The 24,777-nt window shown below is 38.2% G+C and overlaps 1 protein-coding gene across 2 annotated transcripts in view; it reads right to left on the bottom strand.

Moving 5' to 3' along the window:
- Positions 1-9,315: 9,315 nt before the first annotated feature.
- Htr2c (5-hydroxytryptamine receptor 2C) overlaps positions 9,316-24,777 on the bottom strand; it is a 221,730-nt gene continuing 206,268 nt past the window's right edge. The window contains exon 6 of one of the 2 annotated variants that reach the window (XM_052737758.1): positions 9,316-12,807. In XM_052737758.1, coding sequence (XP_052593718.1) covers positions 11,975-12,807 — 833 coding nt within the window. In that variant the 3' untranslated portion in view covers positions 9,316-11,974. The remainder of the gene's footprint in view (positions 12,808-24,777) is intronic. The other variant, XM_052737768.1, reaches the window with a different exon arrangement.

Here is a 24,777-nt window from a genome sequence, read left to right as displayed (position 1 = left end):
CCTCCCTGGCTACTGGCCAATCGGTGTTTTATTTATCAATCAGAGCAACACATTCACAGCATCCTCAGCACTTCCCCTTTTCTTTTTTTCAAAAGGGAAGGTTTTAACTTTAACATAGTAAAATTACATATAACAGAACAATTATCCAGCAAGAATTACAGTTATAATATCTAGTCTATTTGTAATATCTATTCTATTTGTGTTTGGCAAAATTAAAGAAGATATTCTATCTATCCTATATTTATGAGTCTAAGGTTTCATATCTAACTTACCTTTTATCATAACTAAGGAAATTATGACTATCTAGTCTTCAACTACATCAAGGACCTCAGAAGGATATAATATCTGAGAAACGGGAGAAGGATGTAAGCAACTTTCGAAAGTCCTGCAAGATTAGATAGAGATAGCTGGCAGCCTGGACAGTCATCCAAAGTTCCTCTGTAAAGTTGGGGCATCTGTCTTCATCCCACAGGCTGAGAGTCTCTCAGTCACTTCTCTCTGTGTCCTGTAGAATGTCTGGCAGTTTCCTCTGCAAAGCAGGAACCTGAAGGACCATTTTGCCAAGCAAAGTTCAGTGTAATAACCTTCCTATGGGTCCTGTATGTCCAGTTGATACATTTTTTCAAGCAGTCCAGGCAAGAACAGTTTCTTGCCCAAATGGCTATTTTTGCCAAGAAGAAGATAAACTCCATACAGAGTGTCTTTGGTGCCTATCCTCCTCTCTGAAGTAAATCGGTGCTTCCAGGAGAAGACATGTCTCACTGTCCAGAAAGTCTAAATTTTTAAAACATTTTAAATGCCAAATTCTGTGGGTCTTTGAAGTGTTTCAAGATTACCTATCTATCTGAAATATATCTTCTCAACCTTGAAAACATACCTAATATGACTACCAGTTTGATTGTAATGTCTAACTACTAACTTTTATTTCTTTATATTCTAATAGCTAGTAATAATAACATTCAAGGATTAGCAAATTACATTACATTGTTAAATGAACTGTATAAGTACAATATCTTGAACAAGATTAGAAATATACATATAGCATTTTCTAACAATATCAATCTCAATATATATGTATATATAATTTGTATATAATATATAAAAATCCAATCCAATGTAAAGTATTTAAAACTAGTAATTGTCTTTTAAAAGTAGATTCAATAATCTATCTTTTTATCTATATCATATCTATATCTTCTCTTTACTTTTCAGGTTAGATTCAATAATCTACCCTCCATTCTATCATTTCTATATATCTTTTTTTTCTTTTTTTACAAACAAAAACCTTAAATCTAATCTCCTTTGCTTAGCCCTTTTCCTAACCCTTAACAACAACTTGTAACCAACCCTCCTAATCAATGAAAATTATCCCAGACCCAAAATCCATTGAAAGACCAAAAATACCTGCCCCATACCACCTCTTCGGGAATGTGGGCATCGTATTCTTAAAATTGCTTCCTGCTGTTTATGGGTGAAGGCATCTTTATTCTGAAAAGAAAAAATTTGGTTTAATTGTCAAATTCTAGGAAAAGTAGCTATATCCTTTGTTGTCCAGTCTGTGCATAATGCCAAAGTTCAGGGCTTATCTCAAGTCCTTATTCAGGTAGTCTGTGAAACTGGATCATCTCAGTGAGTCATCTCAAAATTGCTCTGAGCAGTTTGTAGTCCAAACCTGATCTGTAGGTGATGTTTGTCAGCTTAGTGATATTACTATTGTCCACGTGGAATTGTTGTTGTGGGGCCCCATCATCTACATCCCACTGTTTCGAATTCTCTGCCATAATGGATTATATTAGATCACATACCTTCTAAATCCCTGTCTCTTTTCCAGAAATCAGGCCATGCCCCCTGCATCCTCACTCTTTATCCCTGGCAGTTTGATTCCTCCCACTTGAAGCTGTAAGGAATCTCTCTTTTGATTGCATCTATAAGATAAGTTTTTGATCCATGCTCTTGGCATGGAGACCAATCCAGATTTCTGCCACTCTCTGGAAACTTATAATGCCTGGAAACCTCTTTAGCTTTGTGGGTTTTCTGGAGGGACTTGAAGGCTCCTGTCTTACCTTAATATGGTGGTCATCTCTTCTGGGGACTGTGTCTACCTTCAGGAACCCATCATGTCATACGTGGTGGCTATCTCTCCTAACACAATTATTCTCTGTTTTTCTTTTCAAGGTCCATTATGCTGCATGTGGTAGGATGCCTTCCCACTTCATTGCTGAACTGAATCATGCCCCACACCATAGATTTTAGACTCTCTTTCATAATGACTCTTATTCTGAAAAGTAACTAGCTATCCTTTCTTCCCCAATGTTGTCTCCTTTCCCAACCAACCTGCTGCTCTGACCTGCATTTCTGTTCTGAGAACCATGAGGCAGAACAAACTCCTTTTCCTTTAAGTTGCTTTGGTGATATCAAAATAAATAAATAAATAAGGAAATAAAGAAATGAAGAACGAATGAAAGAAAGACACAAAGAAAAAACCTATCCCTTTCCAAAAGTGTCACACTATGGACTAAGCATCTCACACAGGGGCCTTTGGAGAACATTCAGTGTCTCAAGTATAGCATGTTGTTTTCTTTTTTCCTTTGGGCCTTTGTATTGACTTTGTCACATTCTCTTACAAAGAAATTAGACTCTGGTTGAGAGGGATTAATCTTGGTATTTACATAAGAAACACATGGTAATTTTTTAACTATATATGTTAATAAGGCCTTAGCCTTTTAAGTTAGGATAATTATCTAATCTTGTTAAAGTAGACAGATGTCAACAGGCTTAGAGACCATTGGTGATTGAGGTCCCCGTTCCATCATATTCTGTTTTAGAACCCATCTACCATTTTCCTTATAACACTAGAAAGAAAGGAAAGAATCACAGTTGCTCCTCCTTAAGATTTAAAATTCCACTTGAAAAGGTGGGGGATCAGAGCTGTGTTGAACCTCATTAAGAGAAGGATATGTCCTCCTAGTCAAAAGAGTAGACTCTGAGTTTTGCCTCAGTCGCTGGGTGAACATATGAGTACTCTATCTTGTCCCTATTACATTTTATAGTTAATCTAACTGGACCTGTTTACCACCTGGCCATATTTGTGTTTGGAGCATTGTTAGTGTTCAGTGCATGACAATTACGGATTTTACAATGAAAAAAAAAGTTTCTCTACTCTGGAACAAGGAAGAAATTATCAGATCATGTGAAGTTGGTTTCAGTGTAAAGTCTGAAGATAGAGAAAATGAAAAGCATTATAAACTTTTCTTCTGTGTCTTTAAGTGCAGCTTCAGAGGATCTTCACAAAAAGAATATGTTCTCAAATAATTAGTGCTAGTGCTATTTCTTAGTCATAATGTTAGAAGTAAGCATATTTAACCCCGACAGAGTGCTAAAAGCAGAAATGAAGCCGATAATAGGGATATCGGTAGGGATTGGAGTAATATTTGAGTTTGTAAAAATGCAAGATCAGGGAGATAATGTTAGAATTTAGGAGAAATAGGTTTAGAATTTGTTTTAAAGCTAAAAGCAGAGCCATTATTACATAGACATCAGTTAAGGATAGAGTTATGACAAGTTAAGGATAGAGATAATGTTGTATTTAAGCCACATGGTTATGAATAGATCTGAGATTAAATTGAAAATTAAGTGGAAGATTAGGTTTAGCAGAGAAATAAGGTTCACAAAGGCCCTTTCCTCCTCTGTGCATACATCTCTTCTTTCTACAGCAATTCATTTATTTTTACTTTTTGGTGCGTGCATGCACTCCTCTCTGGTGTGTGTGTGTGTGTGTGTGTGTGTGTGTGTGTGTGTGTGTGTGTGTGCATGCGTGCCACAGAGTGTGTGTTAGGACAGACTTAGATGGTGGTCTTCCTCTTCTATCTTATTTGAGACGGGATCTCTGTTTTTGTTGTTGGCTGCTGTTTATGTCAGGTAACCTGACCTAAGAGCTTCTCTCATCTCTTCCTCCCATCTCCCCATAGGAGCACTGGGATTACAGATGCTTGCTTTATACTTTACATGGGCTCTGGGGATTTGAACTCAGATCTTCATGCTTATAATGCAAGCACTTTACCCACTGAGTCCTCTCCTTAGATCCTTTATAATAAGCCAGTAAACAAGAGTGATTTGTTTTACTGAAATTTTATAAGGGATCATAGATTTTGTAAAGCCTGAGGAGAGGACTGTGAGATTCCACCATTTATAATCAATTTTGATAAAAAATATGGGTATCTTAGATAATCAATATTTTAAGTGGCATTTGAATTGAGAAGGAATTGGTTTGGACTGTATCCTCAACCTGGGGAGTTGGTGATATCTCTATTTTGTGTTAGAAACATATGTAAAACATAATTGGTTTGGAGTATGTAGCAAGGCTAGGAGACCACTGCCAATTAGATTTCATTCTGCCCTATTCCTTCCCACATGAAAGTTTGCCTTTGAAAGATAATTAACCCCTGTTGGCCTTCTGGATGATGGATTCTTTTCTCAAAACTGGCCAGTGACTGAATTAGCATTCAATATTTTGTCATACACAATAGCTCAACTTTTTCTAATACCAGTCAATTATTAGCAAGTGGAATTTCCAGTCCCAATTGTGGTTTAAAATTATAAGTGCCACCATAACAGCTCCAGAGAGGCTAGCAAGCAGGGAAAGACTCCAGGAGGGACCGGATGGCCCATCGAACGAGAAGTGGAGGAGATCTACATGAGCGAACTGGGAGTGGGGGTGGTGGTGGCTGAGGGTGAGGAGTGGGGGATGAGAACATAGGGAAATGGGAGGGTCAAGCTGGAACAGGGATAGAGTGGGAGGGCAGTGAGGGAGATACCATGATAGATGAGGATATCACGGGAATAGGAAGAGGCAGCGTGCTGGGGAGGCTCTCAGGAAACAAGAATGACCCCACCTTGGACTGATGGCAGTGGTCCAGAGGGTGCCTGGACTGGTCTACTCTGGTGACCAGTCTAGTGAATACCCTAACCATCATCATAGAGCCTTTGTCCAGTGACTGATGGAGACAGATACAGAGATCCACGGCCAGGCACCAGGCTGAGCTCCGGGAATCCAATCAATGAGAGAAAGGAGGGATTCTGCAGGCGGGGGACATAGAGATCATGATGGGAAGATGTGCAGAGATGACCAGCCACACTAGTGGAAGCCCATGACTGTAGACTAGTGGCTGTGGAGTCCCCATGGAACTGGAATAGGTCCTCTGGATATGGAAGATGGTTGTTTGTCTCGAACTATTTGAGGGGTACCCAGGCAGGGGGATTGGGATGCGTCCCTGGTGCATGGGCAGGCTTTTGGGAGCCCGTTTCCTGTGGTATGACGCTTTGTGCAGCTTTGGTACAGTGGGGCTTGGACCTGCCTAGACTCTGTGTGCCGGACTCTGCTGACTCCCCATGGGAGACCTTGATTTGGGAGATGTGAGGATGTGGGAATGTAGGGTGGCTTGGGAGGGAGGGCTGGAGGGTAGGAGGAGGGAGGAGGGGGCAATCTTTGGGTCGTATGTAGAGTGAGTAGAAAAAAAGAAAAGAAATTATAAATGCAGGTGTCATTTTATAAAACTTAGAGCATGTTTTGAAGACTGAATCTTTGTCCTTTCAAATTAACCTCACATTAACATTATTTTCTTTGTTTCCCCGAAGTTGAACTAAACTGTAGAACATCCCCTTTGTATCTTCTAAGATTTAGAGTTGCTTCATATGGAAACTTCACACACTTGTTGCCAGGGTCCTGTGTTGTAAAACAAATCTTTTTAGTGGTGATTTTGGAAGGGCTGGGATGGGTGCTGGTATTTGAACTAGGGTTCTCCTACACGTTAGGCAAGCACTCTACTACCGAGTTCTAGCCAGACCTGTTTTGAAAATTTTATTTTTAGATAGAGTATAGTTGAGCTGCCCAGGATGATCTGAAATTTGCTATGTACTTTAGGCTGGCCTTGAATCCCTCTGCCACCAGGCCCAATTTGATGAATGCTTTTGTATCAAATGCTTATTCTTTTGGTCGTGGAAACTGTACTACTCTGCCAGGTTTCCCTTTAGCGTTGAAGGGTATATTCCCTAAGTGCTGAGAGGCTTGGGGTTGATCACTCCCAGTTCTCTGGGAGTTGCAAATGTTAGAGACAGCACCCTAGGATAATGTCACACATCTCTCGAGGATAGTGTAAATATCAAGGCCTAGCCCTCTCACCTCCGAGTTCAAAGAAGCCTATGGAACCTTTGAAGCATCATACGTTATATTTGTATCACTATATTTGTTATTATATTTGATGAGTACCTGCAAAATTAGTCAGAAAGTGATACTCACTTGTGAGTTTATCTGTGTGAATTTATTTTACAAAATTAAATTCAATTTAATTTTCAAAGACAATTAGATGGTTTATTGTACCTTTCCCTTTTAAAGATACAAGGGGGAATAAATCTGTGGTGCTGTGTTCTACTTTCTTTGCATGCCCCCCCCCCCCCCCGCCCCAGGCATATGGATTCCAAGATAACATGTTAACACATACTGCAGATATCTTCATTCTAGAATTTATATTAAAGGGAACACAACCAAGGCTTTATGCTAGAGTTATTGGTGTTTTAAGTATGCTATAGGTCACGAAATATTTGAGAATTGCTTTTAAACTACCCCTGTAGGTATGTATGAACATCTCTTTCCAACATGTTCAACTTTCTAAGTGATCTTTTAATGTATGTGTAGGAAAAATATTTCAAGGAGAAATGGGTCTCAGTTGTAGAAGTTGCACTAGGTTAAGTGGGAGCCCAGAAGCTGTGGGTACAAGAAACCTATTGCTATTTGATGGTAAGTGACATCTTCCTTTGTCTCTGTCTCTTCCTGTAAGAGTAGTTCAGTGCGATGGACTGAGTTACTTCAGCATTCTGCCTATCTTTCCTTTAACTGCTAGTATAGACTCCATTACTGGGATATGAAAAAAAAATGAAACCTTGGAGTAGATCGATGGCTCAGTGGGTAAAAGCACTTGCTGAACAAGCCTGATGATATGAGTTTTATCCCTGAAATCTATATAAAAATCCAGAAGTGATAGTACATGTGGTAGTTTGAATGTAATTGGCCCCCATAATCTCACAGGGAGTGCTATTAGGAGGTGTGACTTTTTTGGAGTAGTTATGGCCTTGTTAGAGGAATTGTGTCACTGTCGAGGTGGCCTCTGAGGTTTCTTACGCTCAGGATATGGCCCAGTGTCCCAGTCAACTTCTTGTTGCCTGCAAGCCAAGATGTAGCCAACACCACATCTGCCTGCACACCACCTTACTCCTCACCATGATGATAATGGACTGAATCTCTGAAACTGTAAGCGAGTCACCCCAATTAAATGAGTTCTTTGTAAGACTTGGCTGTGGTCGTGGTATCTCTTCACAGCAATAGAAACCCTAACTAAGACAGTACACATTTGTAATCCCAATGGGAGATGGAAGGTTGAGTTGAGGAAATCAGCCAGAATCTTGGAAATTTACAAACCAACCAACCTGAAGTAGGCAGTGCAGACAGACAAATAAGAGAGACTCTGTCTCAAAACAAGGTAGAAGGAGAGAATCAATTCCTGCAATGGGGTTCTCTCACCTACACCTGCATGCCATGATATACACTGATGCACAACACACACACACACACACACACACACACACACACACACACACACACACACACACACAAATTTAGCCTTTCTCTATTGTTTTCTGTGTTAGGTACAAGCAATCCCTAACTTTAGTATTTCAAGGCAATTCAGATGCCTGGCAAGGTGGTACACATTTGTAACCATAGCACTCAGGAGACAGAGGAGGGGGATTGTGAATTTAAGGCAAGCTTGGGCTATATAGCATGTCCTAGGCCAAACTGGTCAGCTTAGCGAGACCTTGAATTAAGTAATTCAGTTTATGCACTGCAGTATCTCTGCTGATTCAGTGGCTGTTCAATTTCTGTTGAACCAAACCATTCATGTTTACAAAGGAATGAAGCACCAATGCATCCTTCTCCAAGAACTGAACTCAGACCAGCATCCTTTTGGCTCTCCCATCACCTATAAATTATATATGTAAAAAGAAAAGATCAATGTATTTTGTCAGTCCTTGCTCCAGATATAAGAAACAGAATTTCATTTTATGTTGGCTCTGATAAGTTTAGAGGTGTCTGCCTAAGTTATCTGAGTTGAGAGGCAAAGTTAAGGTGACGGTGCCATACTTCATGATGGCATAATGAAGAATGATGAGTTCTTACAACTCATTTAGCCATGGAGAGAGACATTTTAGCAACTGATTTGTTAATGTGTGTTGTGTAGCTGTTGAAAGTATAGTAGCTTCTCCAAGTTGAAGATAAAACCATCAATAAGATGCTGAGGAGTGGTGGTGCACGCCTTTAATCCCAGCACTTGGGAGGCAGAAGCAGTCAAATCTCTTGAGGCCAGCCTGGTCTATAGAGCAAGCTGCAGAAAAGCCAGGGCCACAACGTTTTAAAGAAAACAAAAACAAAACAAAGCAAGCAAACAAAAGATAGATGGTTCTGTCTGTCCTTGGGGAGCATTGTGTCTGGTGAAAAGATGAGAGTGTTAGGATCCTGCCCTCACTCCTGCACATGCGCAGCTCGGGGGTCTTGTGTCTACATCATCATGGGGTACTGGCGACTATGTACAAGCTGCGTGGTCACAAAATCTGCACCTTAAAAGCTGGATGCAGACCCCACCCTCTCTCCCTCTGCTTTCTCTCTCTTTGCTCTGCTCTCCCCCACCTAGCATCTTTCTCTCTCTCCAGGTGTGGCTCCCCTCTCCCCCCACTTTCTGTCCTAATAAAGCTCTGAATACTGATACTGGATTCTGTCATGACTGTGACCTTTCCACGCGGTAACCAGCGCTGCCACCAGTGCCATTTATCATCTTTTCAGAGAGAAGGCAAGCCCCTTCTCCTTTCCACCCCACTGTCATGCTCAGGAAAGGAAGACGACATAATTTGTCAATGTAAATACACTCTTACAAGGAATGTGTTGTTACTATTGATGCTGTTTTTGTCAGCTACTCCTCTTAGCTGCTGTTCTTCTCCTGTCCTTTAGTACACAGACACAGTCAGTCATAGAAAGGGATATTTTCTGAGGGTGTTTGCCTTTATAAGCTTAAAAGAATCAATTTACTTTTTAATTATATTTTTAGAATTTAAAAAAATTTAAATTTAAACATATTGTGATCACATTCTTCCCTTTCCTCCAGGTCTTCCAGATCTTCCCTCCTCCCTACCCACCTCACTTTTTCAATTGATAGGGTAGATTTTTATAGTGAAACGATGCACAGTGGGAAAAATACACATGACATACTAGGCCACATTTAATAAATTTAATAAATTAAGAGGGAGTCTCACAAAACTCAGGAGAAGGTAACATACAGGAATCAAGAATAAGACAACACTTTGCAACCATTCACAAAAATTACCATTTGACAAAGGAGAAAAGTTACAGGAAATAATATAAGGCAGTCTGTTGCACGTGTCTTAAACAGTATACATATATAATAGTACATCAAAATGATTTGACAGTAAATTCACCACATTTACATTTGTCACATGGACTGTTTTAAAACATTTATAAAAGTTTGTAGATTTAACATTGAACTGTAAGATTTATTTCCAAATGAATATATATGTTTCATACCAAACCGCACAGAACTTACGAATAGCACACAAGTTGAGAATAATTGCTGTGTTGGGTACTATTAAGTACTACTACTTGATGACATAAGAATTATTAACAAATGTGCTATAACCTATTATCCCTCAACTTATTGCTAGTGCTTTTGGAACTCCATGGATTATACTTTATTTCTCTGTAAAACATGTGCTATGAGCTTGCCCTGATAGTTAAGAAAGAAATCAGATGTTTCCAATTTTCTCTAATACAATACTTCAGATCTGAATGTCTTTTATGGATTGCTGAAGGAGTTTTCTCCAGCACTTTCTGTACCAGCTCCTCTGCCTTACATTGATAAGGGTCAGTGGATTCATGCAACATACATGGCATACATGCACAGCACCATCTGTATGTGCAGAACTCATGCTCAATGCATGCTGTGTTTCTTCAGACATTTTTTTTTTCATTTCAATAAGAAGTAGATCATCTCATTCAGTTTCAAGTAATTGTTTTAACATGCAGTTCAACTGACCTAACAGGCAGGTAAACTTGACTTTCGTGTCATGTTTGGGCATGCTCAAGCAATTGACTGACATTTGGCAGTGTTGTAAATCAAACAGAGACTGTTTGAGTTTCCTCAAATACAGCCGCTCTCCCACTGCCCCTGTGGCAGACTGTTGAATTTAATCTATGCTGTGTGTTGAGAACACACTCTAGGAGTTTTTGAAGTTCAGATTCTGCCTTCAGCAATTTCAAAATCCTAAGAGGCACACTCCAAGGTGTACATGTAACTGTCGGGCATAAGATATAGCATCATGAATTCTTCATAAATTTATCCACAGTTGTGTGAAATGGACACACATGGAAACACAGTTACTGGGAACGTGCATACTCGGCACACAGCATAGACTTAATGATCTGACAAGCAAGGTTTGAAAACTTCTCGTGGTTTTCAGTTTCATTAAAATGGTACTTAATTCTTAGAGAGCAGCAGGCCCATGAATGAAACAATGGCCAACACTTATTGGAACACAACACTATATCTGAACAAGGATTTAAAGTTTGAGGACATAATTGCAGTACAATGGAGAGCTTGCCACATTCACAAATTAGCTGCAGCCTTTTCCTGCACTAGAGAGTTTGGAAGGATCTGAAAATGAGATAAATTTTGTTTAAAATCCAAATGGAAACTCTGTATTTCTTTTCTTCCCAGAGTTCAATAAAAGCATCTTTTTCAATTAATTTTTTCACATTCTAAGGGCCTAATTCAGTAGTCCTTAATCAAGTAAAACTTCCAAGGTCATGGTTATTTGCCCTTCTCATACTAGTTTTACTTAAAAACGGACTGCCAGATTGGGTCCTATAGATAGAGGTACCATAATTAAGAAAATATTTTAGTAAGGCTCAAAATGCAAATTTCACTTTGTGTGTAGCACACGAATTTCCAGAATTCTGAGATCAAAATCCAATTGATGTTGAATCCTGGATTGGGAATTAACTCTGGGATTTCATTTCCCAGTTTAGTCGTGGAATTAGGTATTTACTAAGGACCAGAATGAAAACATTAATTCCAGTTTGCTTATCATAATAATCAGAATTTGAACATTGTCCTTAAGAAGTGAAAAAGCTGTTTGGTGTGTGTATCTCTTTAGCATCCTTCCACTTCTGTAGTCCTGGTTAACCAGCTGCTATGTTAAAACATCACTATGTTTGGGGACAGACATTGCAGCAAAAAACTGACACAATATTCTGACAATGTCAAATTGTACCCCGATGTGTAACAAGAAAGTTCAGTTCTGTCTCTGAGTCACTGATGGATATTATTCACAATGGGCAGAACCTATCTTACTGTGTTTATGTGTGTAGATGAGCAGAGTGAGAATTTTAAGCACATATTTACTGTTAACCTGGAAAAGATGCCACTGAATCTGTCAATTTAGGTGTGGTTTGAGATATCACCACAGTCATGTGCATCATTCTGGTCTCCTGCAAATGCCACCTGAGATGAACATCAACATTTCCACATTCACAAAAGAAACAGAGATAGGAAGGATGAAAGCAAAGAAGGAGCAAGGAAGGAAGGGAATAAGGAAGGATGGGAGAGAGAAACACAAACACTATTATTTACCAAGGAATCAAAATAACTTAGTCTCCATCTATCATAAACAGTAAATATAGAACCCCAAATCTCACTGTTAACGCATGATTGTAAATTACAGGTTTGCAAAGCTGTTTATCAAAACACTGTTTTGTCACACAGCAGTATTTACATTAGTTATGATCCTTAGGAAAATCAAGGGGGAAAACTTTCCTACAAGAGCTTTCCTGTAGGAAGGCTGTGCTGCTTGCTCTTGCTTACACACTGCTAATCCTCTCGCTGACCACACTGGAGGGATTGACTGGCAGCTCTAAATTCTCCACCTGCATCTCTATGCCAGGCTCAGTGTCATTAGCTTTCCTAGCCACACGTTCATTGGTATGCCGATAAATGTTAACATTGAGCTCCCTCCCAGACAAAGCAGTGGCAGCAACCCTAGGAATCTGTCTGACAGGAGGCTTTTTGTCTGGCTTATAATCGCAGCGCAAATATTTAGAGAAAGCCCTTCGGTACACTTTGTTGAAGAGAGTGTACACCAGAGGATTGATGCCCGAACACACATAGCCAATCCACACAAACACATTGAGAAGCTTCTCCATCAGCTTTTGATTACAGGCCTTCCCACAAAGAACAGACAGGATATTAGTGATGAAAAACGGGCACCACATGACCAGAAAGACAAAGAATACAATGCCAAGGACTTTGGAAGCTTTCTTTTCATTGTTGATAGCTTGCATGGTGCCTCTAGGACGCTTTCCTTTCTTCTTCCGAGGTGGCGGCTTCTGATCTGGATTGGGGTTCACAGAGTTCTCTTCATCACCAGCATTCTTCTTGCAGCAGCACTTCAGAAAGTTCAGGCTGATTTCAGGCATGTCCTCCTCGGTGTGGCCTCGAAGTAACATCAGAGTTTGACGGCGTAGGACGTAGATCGTTAAGAAGTAGGTGATCACCATAATCGTCAACGGGATGAAGAATGCCACGAAGGACCCGATGAGAACGAAGTTCGGGTCGTTGAGCACGCACGTGGTGTTATTCACGAACACTTTGCTTTCGTCCCTCAGTCCAATCACAGGGATAGGAACTGAAACACCTAGGGGAACAAAAAGGTGGGAAGTCGTTACAGCATATGCAATGATCGAGCAGGTTTGCACAGTAGCATAGTCAATTCATCAGCATTTTACCAAGAGGCATTTAGACTTGATGTTTGTTGAAAGCTATTCATGGCATGCCAGGCAGCTCATGGAACATATTGGTGCAATTTATAATGATGGCTTTCTGTGATTTGCTGTAACAGAGTAGAATCTCCACATTTGAGACAAGCTATTGGAGATACGTTTATGTCTAGGAGTGGATGAGTCCATTTTGTTCTATTTGGAGGCCCTAGAACTGTCCTGGCTTGTGGAAAGTGCTCAATAAATATTTGTTAAGCCAAGGAGTAGCTTCACATTTGTCCTGTGTAATATCATTAAGTTCAGTCATTCATTTTTTAGTATACTGTTACTCAAGTGCAACAGCAATGATATGTACACCGTCTACAATAGCCTGGGGGGGCGGGTTGACTGGATTGTGTTTCACCATTATGCAAAAACTAACCTGTGAGCAGAAGTAACTGATTTCTTTTTTCTTTTTGGCAAAGTCATGCGTGTGTGTGTGTGTGTGTGTGTGTGTGTGTGTGTGTGTGTGTGTGTGTGTATGTATGTATGTATGTATGTGTGTGTGTGTTTGAGCATCAGCAACATGGTTTCAAGGTCAAGAAACAGTATGAGGCTGAGGATAAATCTTCAAGGTATTACAGGGGGCTATGGGCGGGGATGAGGGAAGAAAGGGAAAGGGGATGGTGGGAGGTAAGGAGTAAGGAAAGGAGGAAGGGAAAGAGATGGGGTGGAGAGGGCAATAGAGATTCAGACAGAGAGGCAGATTTTTTATTCATACAGGTATTGACAATTAGCCAGGAAAATAAACTGGATTCCTGACAGGATATCAGCAGAAAGGAAGGGAGCAGACAGTGATCTTATGCTGAAACCTTCTGGGAACTTTCAGAACTCACTATGGTAGACCATAAAGGTATTTTTCTCTCAACACATAGGTGCAATTTGCCAAGGGAATTTTCATATTCATCAGTCCTTTCTGCATCCTCAAGAAGTTAAAGTCTTGACAAACTCAAATGTGTCTGTGAGATTCTATCATAGGCTAGTGGAACTATGAGCTCCTGGATGTCCACATTTTGAAATGGAAGAGAAAGTTGAAGTGTACTCTCAAAGACAGTAGCTAAGCAGTCACCACATAAGGAACTATGAGGAACTTAATATCTTAAGGCCATACTAGTTGATGTAAGTAGTCCTTGTCAACCGCAATGTATTAGACTGAAAGATCAAAAAGAAAAAAATAGATAATATTGATTGGTATTTAATTTCTGGGAAGATAAAAAGGGGAGTGTTTGGAAAATGATTGTTAAGTATTTTCTCCAGACATTGAACTTCTGGTATGTGCGAGGAGTCCCTAGAAGCTTGAGACCTAGATATGCATGTATGGAAGTAGAGAAGGGCATAGAAATGTGGAGACACCTTTCAAACTGTGCTTTTTGAAGCAAAAATTTGAACTTGAGTAGAATCACTCAGAACTTTGCTATGGTCCCAGGGAAGACAGCCATTTCATGAGAAAAATCTGGAAGAAAATTGGTACATCTTCCCAGGACCCTTTAGCAAGAGCATCAGAGGGCGCAAGTAAAGCAGTCCATCTCCAGTCCCTGCCTCCTCTGCTCCCCAGAACTTCGGGAATGAGATCCTGAGGCTGGTGACTCCTCTAAGAAGTTTGTCATCCTTCTATAGGCATGGATTCAAAGGTAGATGTACCTGGATATGAAGGTCCAACTTTCCACTGAAAACGCTCCTGTAATCTTTGAGATCTTCTGAGAGACATCTGAAGTCCCTAGGGAAGGCGTCTTACAGTGGCTGTAAGACTGGTGTACATTGATGTCATTCAGAGCCCAGCTCTGGAGTACTGTGAATTTACATCTGGTAATAGATTTTTTTATCTTCCTAAGGAAAGCCTTGTTGTCAAGAGACAATAGGGGACAGGGGCAAGGACCACTATTATATATTTGAGTATAGGAGGCTAATTGTTCCCCTCTCCCTTTCTGTGTGTGTGTGTGTGTGTGTGTGTGTGTGTGTGTGTGTGTGTGTGTGTGCTTACACACATATGCATGCATGTGAGCATGCCATAGAATGCCTACAGAGTTAAGACAGCAATTTTCACGAGTTGGTTTTCCCCTTTCAGAACTGAACTTGGGTCATCAGCCTTAGAGAAAGGGGCGTTTACTTCCTGAGTCATCTCAGTGGGACCAATTTTATACCTACCATTCTTTTGTATAGTTTTATGTGCATTGAGGAAAGGGTAAATCTGATAGCTGTCTTTTATTTCATCCATTCTCTGTGTCACATGCTGAGCCATGTGTATTATGGATAACAGAGATGAAAAATGTTTTATCTTAATTTGGGTAAAACCCTCTACAATAGATAAAATTTGTAGTTTTACTTATTTACTAAATAGTAAATAGTTTAACTTATTTACTAAATCTGTACAATATCATAAATTTTGTTTCTGGAAGCCATGAATTCAGTCAACAAACAAGAGGACTTTCACTTTTAAAAACACCATATGTACATTATCCGTAATGACAACAATCATAGTAACAGCATTAATAACAATATATCACGCACAGACTATTTTATTTAATATTTTAAAAACTTAAAAAATAGTATCAGCAGTTCTCAAAGTGTGCTTCAAGGACCCAGAGTCTCTGAGACTTTTATAATTCTTTTGTGGGTATAGTTTTCATTTTCCAACTTTTATTATATTTTGGGAGTTTCATAGACATGAACTCATGTTACTCAGCCTGACCTTGAACTTCTGATTTCCCCACCTCCACCTATTGAGCGCTCGGATTACAGGCTTCCTTTTTCATCTTTCTGTCTTTGAAACATCATAGTTCATTGAATGCATGTCTGTATTTAGGGATTTAGGTCTTGTATAAATAGAAATTTAAAAATTCAAACCTACAAAACAATGTTTTTATTTCTGAAAAAATTTAAATTGTATCAACTGTCATAAAAATTTGTAACACGTTACTATTAAGCAGGGTTAGTTTATTATCATTATTTAAAGGAAAATAATTCATTAGGTCTTTTTAAACTCTTAATGTCCAATATCACGAATGTTAATATTTATACTACCGATACAATGTATAATCCACATAAATAAAAGTCCTTGAGTGTGGTGATATATTGTATACCCTAATAAAATTTGCCTAAAAATTAGAGAACAGAACAAGCCACTAGATTAAACGTAGAGGCCAGGCAGTGGTGGCACACACCTTTAATCCCAGTACTGGGAAGCACACACGCCTTTAATCAATATATCATGATACTTGGGAGCCCTTAAGTGTTTTAAAATGTATTAAGGGTCCTTAAACCAAAAACTTTGAGAACACCTGTTTTGTTTTTGTAGATAAGTTATTTAGCAGATATGCAAAGTCTTCCTTATCAATTTCAATTCAAGCAATGGTAATGAATGTGTTATTATACCATTAAGCATAAATAACAGTACTACTACCAATAATATACCTTAAATGCATTAACTTATTTTCATAAACATTTGATCAAGCTAACTTCAGAAAAGTTAAATTTAGCAAATATGTACTCCTTGATATTTTTTACATCCTTGATTTGATCAAGTAAGAAGGGTAGAAATGAACTGCTTTTAGCATCATATATCAATAATAATTTCAAAGACAAAAACTACTTTTACTTAGTGTTTCTTATATGTTACTACATGATTCAATTATTTGAAAATTTTCCATGTAGTTCATATATTATTTAATTCAATACAGACAATAAAAAACACAAATAATTATTAAGGGAATTAATTTAATGTTTCTGAAGTTAACTTTGGTAAGGCTGTGTCATATTAGGATATTAGAAACAGTTAAAACAAGTTATAATTGAGTAATGCTAGAAATCGTAGGTGTTATTTCAACTAATAAATGGTCAAATATTATGCATGCATTATCTCATCAATTTTTGCAAACTTTGAAAAATAGTTTTTAACAGTAATTAATTACTAATATTATTTAAAGATAAAAATGAATCTTTAATAAGCATATAAAATCTAACTTAACAGTAGAGTAACATTGAATTCAGTAATATATATTTCAAGTTTTTTGAAAATATTACACATTAATACTATGTATATTTTATTAAAAATACAATCTATTACTACAACTTAATTATTAATGTTATTTAAAAATAAAATGAATCTTCAATAAGCATGTAAAACATAACATTATTATAGAAACAGCTACTACTGCTGCCATTATTACTCTCACTCAACTCATTAAAGACCATCATTAATAAATGAACTATGTTTACTGATTCTCGTACTGTATTTGCATGCATTATCTCATTCTAATTTAATAAAACTCATTATTAAAATTATTTTACTGCAAATGTAAGCCTGAGTATTACTGACTCTTACATTTGCTTTACATTACAAACTCTGTCTACATGCATTATCTTATTCTGTTCTCATATAAGACTCATTAAATTAAATTATTCAAAAAAAGTAAATCTAGAGTGGTCTATGTATAAATGCATTTATATTAGTTCCTAAAACCTTGAATTCAAGCAACACAGATCAGTTCTTTTCAAACCATCAGATAATATCATTTGCCAATGATCCTAAAGGGGACATTTGTTTTTTTAAATCATTTTTGGATTTATAGGTGATAGTGTATTATAATCACTGCTGACAACCACAGTTGTCAAATTGTTGTCCTATTTAGTAATCCTGGTTTGAGAAACTTCAGTAGACACCAGTAGCAGTATTTATAAAATGAATACAGTAGAGCAGCATAGCAATACTATGGAAAACAAAAAAAATATGCCACAAGAGTCACAAACAGTTCTAGAGTTGCAAACATTTTCTTTGCCTTTAAAACTAAGGTCATTGTTGCTTAGAGTGAAAGCAGTCATAACAGAATAATGAAGAGATTATTAAGACATAGGTAAGAAATGACTGGTGAAGGGTGGCATGAGAAGGACAAATGGATACATTTCCTAGGATAGCCTCCCCAACAATATGAAACTATGAACTAGAGAAATTGCTGTGGATCTTTGGAGATGCCTCTGATATATCTACTTTCAAGTGTTATGTAATGCAGAGAGGGTGTTTTTCAAGGAACAAGGCTGACATGACTAATCCCTTGCCTCCTGGTGTGAGTCCCTCGAACACCACAGTTAACAGCATGTGATGAAAGACTATTATTACGAACCAAAGCAGAAGTGGATCTGTGTGCATGTGTGTGTGTGTGTGTGTGTGTGTGTGTGTGTGTGTGTGTGTGTGTAACACTGGGAGGAGAGGAGGGAGAGGAAACTGTGGTCAGGTTATAATACATGAGAGAAGAAAAAAATAAGTAAAAATCAACAAAAAAAGAAGAACATAGAAAAACAGGCCTGCTTCAATTTTCAGATGACAAATTGTTACTAACATTTGGAAAGGGGGCATTTTGTATGCATGAGGACTAATTTAATTCTGGTGTTGGTGGCATGGGAACTTCAAGGAACCCACACTCAACCTGTAACCTCAAGGATTTTTAGCTTTGAACCAAGAAAGAACACAGGCATATATGTATGTGCATATGAGTAGGTATATATGTGTACATATGTATTTATAGGACAATGACTGCTAGTATAGTGCTAAGAGTTCCTCATATCCTGTTGAGGAAATGTGATCTAAAAGAAGACAGTAAGACAGATATCATGAGGAGACTGAGCTTGCAAGAGGAACGCCTGGGGAACAGAACGTCCACTTGGTCAGATATGTCTGCGGAAGTGGGAGAAGGAGGTTCTGGTATTAAGTACAGTATGGCTGGTAGCATTGGGAGAAGAAATTTTCAGGAACACTCTTAGATGGCCACATTATACCATAAACTAATGTAGCCTGAGGAAAGTTACTATTGATGGATGATAAAGAGCTTAGCCATAGAAGGTAAGCATAGTGGGGTTAAGAGAACTCACAAACAGAGAACAACAACCATTACAAATGATAGATAAAGGTCCCTAAGCAGACAAAGAGATACAATTAGAAAAAAAATGACAAAAGGGCAGAGTGATTTTCTTTTCTATAGGAACTGTTGGAAGCATGAATAGGTGACAGTAATTGTCAGGGGATGTACAGAAAGCCAGAAAGTGACAGAAAGGAGAAAGAAGTGGCAAAATTCACTGAATTGTTGACTGGATCAACAAAATGGTTGACAAAGATGTTTCTTGATTCCATTTAGCAACCAGAGATCAAATGAGATTTTCTTAGAAATAAGATGGTAGTTGGGCACTCATATGCTACGAAGAAAATATCCAGGAGAATAATTATGAAGAGGTTGGGGACAAAAAGACAAGAGAACCTGGGAAAAGATGCACACTTAGGTCCCAGGAGGAAAATAAAGCCTCAGAAAGATGGTGGCCTCAGTTCTCTAATAAACACACAGAAGAGAGATGATTATATAAGGGGAAACAGAAATCTAAATGAAAGGAGAAATGGGGGTTAAAGGTCAGGGATGAGTTGCTGAGATCTTTAGAAAGTTCCATTGTAACTACAAAGTGACGCTGACCCTCAGGAAGTGCCACTAGACTAGAAAAGTGGTTCTCAACCTGAGGGTCACAGCCCTGCTGGATAATCTTTTTGTGTTTTGTGTGAAGAAGATGTGTCTCTGTTTCACCTCAGCTGCCTAAGGCACCTTCTGTTTGGTTTAATAAAGAGCTGAACAGCCAGTAGCTAGGCAGAAAAGGATAGGCCAGACTTCTGGACAGAGATAGGAACTCTGGAAAGAATCTGGCATGAGGGATTCAACAGTGAGACATGGAGGAAGTCAGACATACAGTATGGAGAAGTGGTAACTAACCATATGGCAGAATGTAGATTAATATAAACAGGTTAATTTAAGTTATAAGAGCTAGCTGGAAACAAGCCTAAGCCAAGGTCAAGCTTTCATACTTAACAATAAGTCTCTGTGTCATTATTCCAGAGCTGGTGGTCCAAAGAAAATCAGACTATACAACCCCATTTGGTAAACCTCTATCTTAAAACAAATATTTACATTGTGATTCATAACAGTAGAAAAATTACAGTTATGGAGTACCAACAAAAATAATTTTAGGATTAGTGGTCCCCACAACATGAGGAACCGAATTAAGGGGTCCCATCATTAGGGAGGTTAAGGACCACTGTGCTAAAGGAGAGGGAAGCAGGGGTAGGTGTAGGCTTCCGGCCAGCGCAGCAGGGCAGGTGGCTCACAATCTACTGTGAGAACATGGCGGAAGGACTGAGCTCTTACAGCATGCGATTTGCCTTGTGGTAAGTTAGCGGTGCTCGCAGGGGATCAACATAAAGTCTTCTTGACTATTTGTGTTCAAAGTTCTGGAGATAGATGCAGGTTAGCCACATAATTTTTCTTAAAAGGGGGAAATTACAAAGTCATAACTTTTAGGGGGAATAGTGGTAACAAAAAAGGAACCTGGACAGTCTGAGGTAAAGGTTTGAAACTTTTCTTCTGACTGTGTACTTCTTTTTAAGAATAGGGTTCCTCAATGGAAACAAAATGATATATAAGAGATCTCAAAGGAACCAAACTAGTTTAATATTCTGCTGTCAAAATATGGATGGTAATCTTAGAAATAGTAACACGTGTATTCTTTTTGTGGTTCGGGTAAATGAACTCAGGGCCTTGCACAGGCAAGAGCCACCTCCCCAGGTCTCTTTTTGCATTTTGTATTTTAAGACAGTCTCACTAAATTGTTCAGGATGGCCTTGAATTTGCTCTGTTACACAAGCAAGCCTTAAATTTGTGATCCCCCTGCCTCAGTGCCTTCTGAGTGCCTGCGATTACAGACCTGTGCCAGCAGTCCTGGTTTTGTGCATGAGTTTTAATTAGCACAGCAAGTAACAAAGTCCAGTGAAATTTTGAAATAGCTGATGAGCATCTATCATATGACACTGTTTCTGCCACAACTCAAGGTTATTTGAAAATATGTGCAGTACATGTCGGTGATATAATTCAAACATCCAAATTATTTTTCTGCTGTCTTGCATATATTTACAGCTAAGTCAATGGAGTCTCAAATTTCATTTATTGGTTAGATAAATTGTTTTTTCACAATCAAAATTAAAACAAATTTCATGTTATAGTAGTTAGTATTAAAATCAGCTTTAGAGTCATAACAAACAATTACAGAAACCTCTTTAAAAACCATGGTAGTATAACACAAACCAAATTCAGTAGTATTTTTGGAGGGTCTTTTGTTGTTATTGTTGTTTTGTTTTGTTTTTGTCACACAGTGCTTTTAGCATTTTTTAACCTTACAGATCTTTCATTATATTTTGTGGTTTCTGATTTTATTTATTTTTATGGCTTTTCTGTGTGTATCTCAGTGTCTGTCTGTGTGTGTTTTATGTTTCTTGTGATTTTTCTTTGTCTCTTTTTTTCCTTTTTTTGGTCCTTTTCTGGTTTGTTTGTTTGTTTTTATCTTCTTGTTTAGATGGCTGTTTGTATTATAGTGAGAGAAAGAAAGAATATGGATTTGAGCAGGTGGGAAAGTAGAGAGGATCTTGGAGAACCTACAGGAAAGGAAACTATAATTGGAACATGTTATATGAAAAAAAATCTTTCAATTGAAAAATAAAAATATAAAAATATAAAAAGAGCACTTTATATTAGTGGTTGAGAAACTTATAAAAAATACATACTCCTATGTAGCTAGAGTTTTCCTGCCTGTCCCACGGTCAGGGCAAATCTCTCTCACCTGCCATTCCCACAGCCACTCAGACCCGACCAAGTAAACACAGAGACTTATATTGGTTACAAACTGTATGGCCGTGGCAGGTTTCTTGCTAACTGTTCTTATAGCTTAAATTAATCCATTTCCATTAATCTATACCTTGCCACATGGCTCGTGGCTTACCGGCATCTTCACATGCTGTTTCTCATCATGGCGGCTGACAGTGTCTCTCTGACTCAGCCTTCCACTTCCCAGCTTTATTCTCCTCCTTGTCCCGCCTACACTTCCTGCTTAGCCAATGGCCAATCAGTGTTTTATTTATTGACTAATTAGCAACACATTTGCCATACAGAACATCCCACAGCACTCCTACTAATAACATTTAGAAACTCAGAGTAAATTTTTGAGCAACAATAACAAAGCATGTCTAGGTACTTGAAACTAAACAAGCAGTAAGAAGGAACTCTATGGAACCCAGGCATTCCACTCAAAGTTGGGAATCATGGTAACTGAATCTCCACGTCTATGTCCTTTCCCTGAGGGCCTTCTCTAGAACTGGAAAAGTTGCTGTTTAACCGAACTTCGAGTGGTAATAAAGACATTAGGACTGCCAGAAGAACTAGGATGTAGGTGGTATAAGGAAAGCAAAGCTGCAACTCACTGTTATTAAAACAACACAGACCATCCAAGGCTTCTGCAATAGCGTTTTTACAAGGTTACTAGAGATACAAAGACATGGAAGAATATACCAAAGGTGATATTAAGTCACCAGAAACAGAGTGACACATAAACATGAGTGTTACAATGAACAGAGAAGAACTTTATCATAAATACGCTAAATAATCACCCAGAAATGATAACTGTAGTAGCTGTAGAAATGGAAATTTCAGAATGGGTGCAAAAATGAAAGAAAATCTCGCAACTGTAAAATACACTCCTTGAAAGACTGGATGGAAATACCCGTAAAAGCAGTAGGTGGTGAATTTGAAAGTCAATGTAAATCATCTAAGCTTAAGCACAATGAAAACATTGTTGTAGCTTGGTGGTGGTGGGGTATGCCTTTAATCCCAGCATTTGGGAGGCAGTCCTGGGAAGATCTTTGTGAGTTTGAGGCCAGCCTGGTCTGGTTACACAGAGAAACCCTGTCTTGAAAAACCAAAAAAAAAAAAAAAAAAAAACCAACCAAACAAACAAAAAAAAAACCCCCCAAAAAACAAAAACCACACACACAAAACTAAAACAAATCAAAACAAATCAAAAAACATCATTGAAAAAATTTAGATCTATGTTTGTAGCCTTGACAAAGTTCCTAGATTTCAACTTGCCATCACATCAAAAGCTTCCTGAAGTTTGAGACAACTCTTTTTAAGAGTAGAATGGCTTTAAGGAAAACACATAGACCTATGCTTATGTTTCTACCTGGGTATAATGTCTTGATCATGGGACGGGACTAGCTATCCTGTTGAACAAGGGAGGCAGAGGGCAGAAAGGTGCATTGCAAATTGCTCTAATTCCTGGACAAACAGTAGAAGAGGAAGCCTGCAGAGTGGGAGAGAGGCAAAATCCATATACGATCCCTTCAAATACCTGCTTGAGGACTAGGTTGCTCATATACAAGTGATACTCCTTAAGACCTCAAAGAGGAAAAAAAAAAGACCTCATGGAGAGTGACAGCTATCAAGATAACAACAGAAAAAAAGGCAAAAGGTGTCATAGTTCTAGTTGAAGTCTATCCCAGTCAGAATGATGAAATATCAGTGCTACCTTGCTAGCACTGAAAGGTGCTAACGTAAGGGGGAAAATGCTCAGTAGTGATCCAGACTTTACTGTAATGTAGCCTGAAATGAAACCTCAGCATGAGCAAGGAGACCAGTTAGCAAATGAACAGCATGCCAGTCTAAAATGTAACACCCTGGAACTGAAAACAATGCATTCTAGACTCTTGGTGATGCCTTACTAGAAATAGAAACTTAATATAACAAGCTTGATTCCCATTGCCCCACAGAGATGTATAATGACGTAAAGACAAATGAATGCAAAATTTAAACCTCTGAATGAAAAGTAAGATGGACTAACTTAAAATTATTGTTAGAGATGGGGGAAAAGGGGGAACCTGAACTTGTGGACAGGACCATGAAAGATTTTTGAATAACGAAACAACGAAAACTAGATTAGAGAAACCAATAGAATCTCAGTAACTGGTGTCAGACATGCAAATGTTTTAGAACATGAGAAGAAAGAATGGGGCATGAAAATGCTGGAGGAAATAAAGGCAACTACTGGCTCACTGTGATGAAAAAGTATGAATCTCTAGGAATTTGTAGCTCAGCAAACATTTAGTAGGACAAATTCAAAAGAAGTAGAATGAAATACCATGGGGAATTATTTGAGAATATAAATTTAAAAATCTAAAAGGTAACCGGTGGAAATAATGACAGATCTCAGAGAGGATTAACACTGGACACTTTACATCAAAAATCCAGGAAGATAGACGATAACATAAGGATTTCTCAGGAGAACTGAGGAAAAACCTCACCTAAGGAACCTACATCTGTCAAGTCATAGCTTTATCAAAAAATGGATATAACTTTCATATTAAATTATATTATATCAAGGTAAATCATACATTTCAAAGTAAGATTAAGACTTATTTTTTCCCAAATCAACTAAGCTGAAATTGCTCATGGACATTCAATAAATTGCTAAAGGAGCTGCTTAAGGCTGATGGAATTGCTATCAGGAGGAAATTCAACTCAATTGAAGGCAAGAAGAGCATCAGACTCATAAGCATATCTAGAAGACCACTTGTTTTATCCTCATTTATTAATGAAGCTGTGAAGTACAAATAATTTGAAATTGTATCTATAACATATAGAAATAGCACATATGACAATATGAAACTAAGTTTTTAAATTTCACTTTTGAAGTCTGGAGTGGGAAAACAATGCCTTATAAAAACCAGAGTGACTGAGGTAAGAAAGTGTACAGTGATTCCCTAGAACAACTGCAAGTAATAACACACAGAAGCTAAGAGTTCAATACAAGTACTGAAATGCAATGCTAATTTTTTTCCTATATAGAAGAGAAGGTAGCCCCCCCCCAAAAAAAAAGAAGAGTCCTGGAAAAAAATGAGAGAAACATAGAAAACAAAGATCAAGATGTAAAGGTTCAATCAAATCATAAGTATACCACAGTTACCAAAATTATAATTAATTTGTGCATAAATAGTACAG

Source organism: Peromyscus californicus, unplaced genomic scaffold (assembly GCF_007827085.1).
Source record: "Peromyscus californicus insignis strain IS unplaced genomic scaffold, ASM782708v3 Scaffold_10__1_contigs__length_136768540, whole genome shotgun sequence".
Taxonomy (NCBI): Eukaryota; Metazoa; Chordata; class Mammalia; order Rodentia; family Cricetidae; genus Peromyscus; species Peromyscus californicus.
The sequence above is the reverse complement of the archived record's forward strand: the minus strand, read 5'-3'. Positions and strand labels throughout refer to the sequence as shown.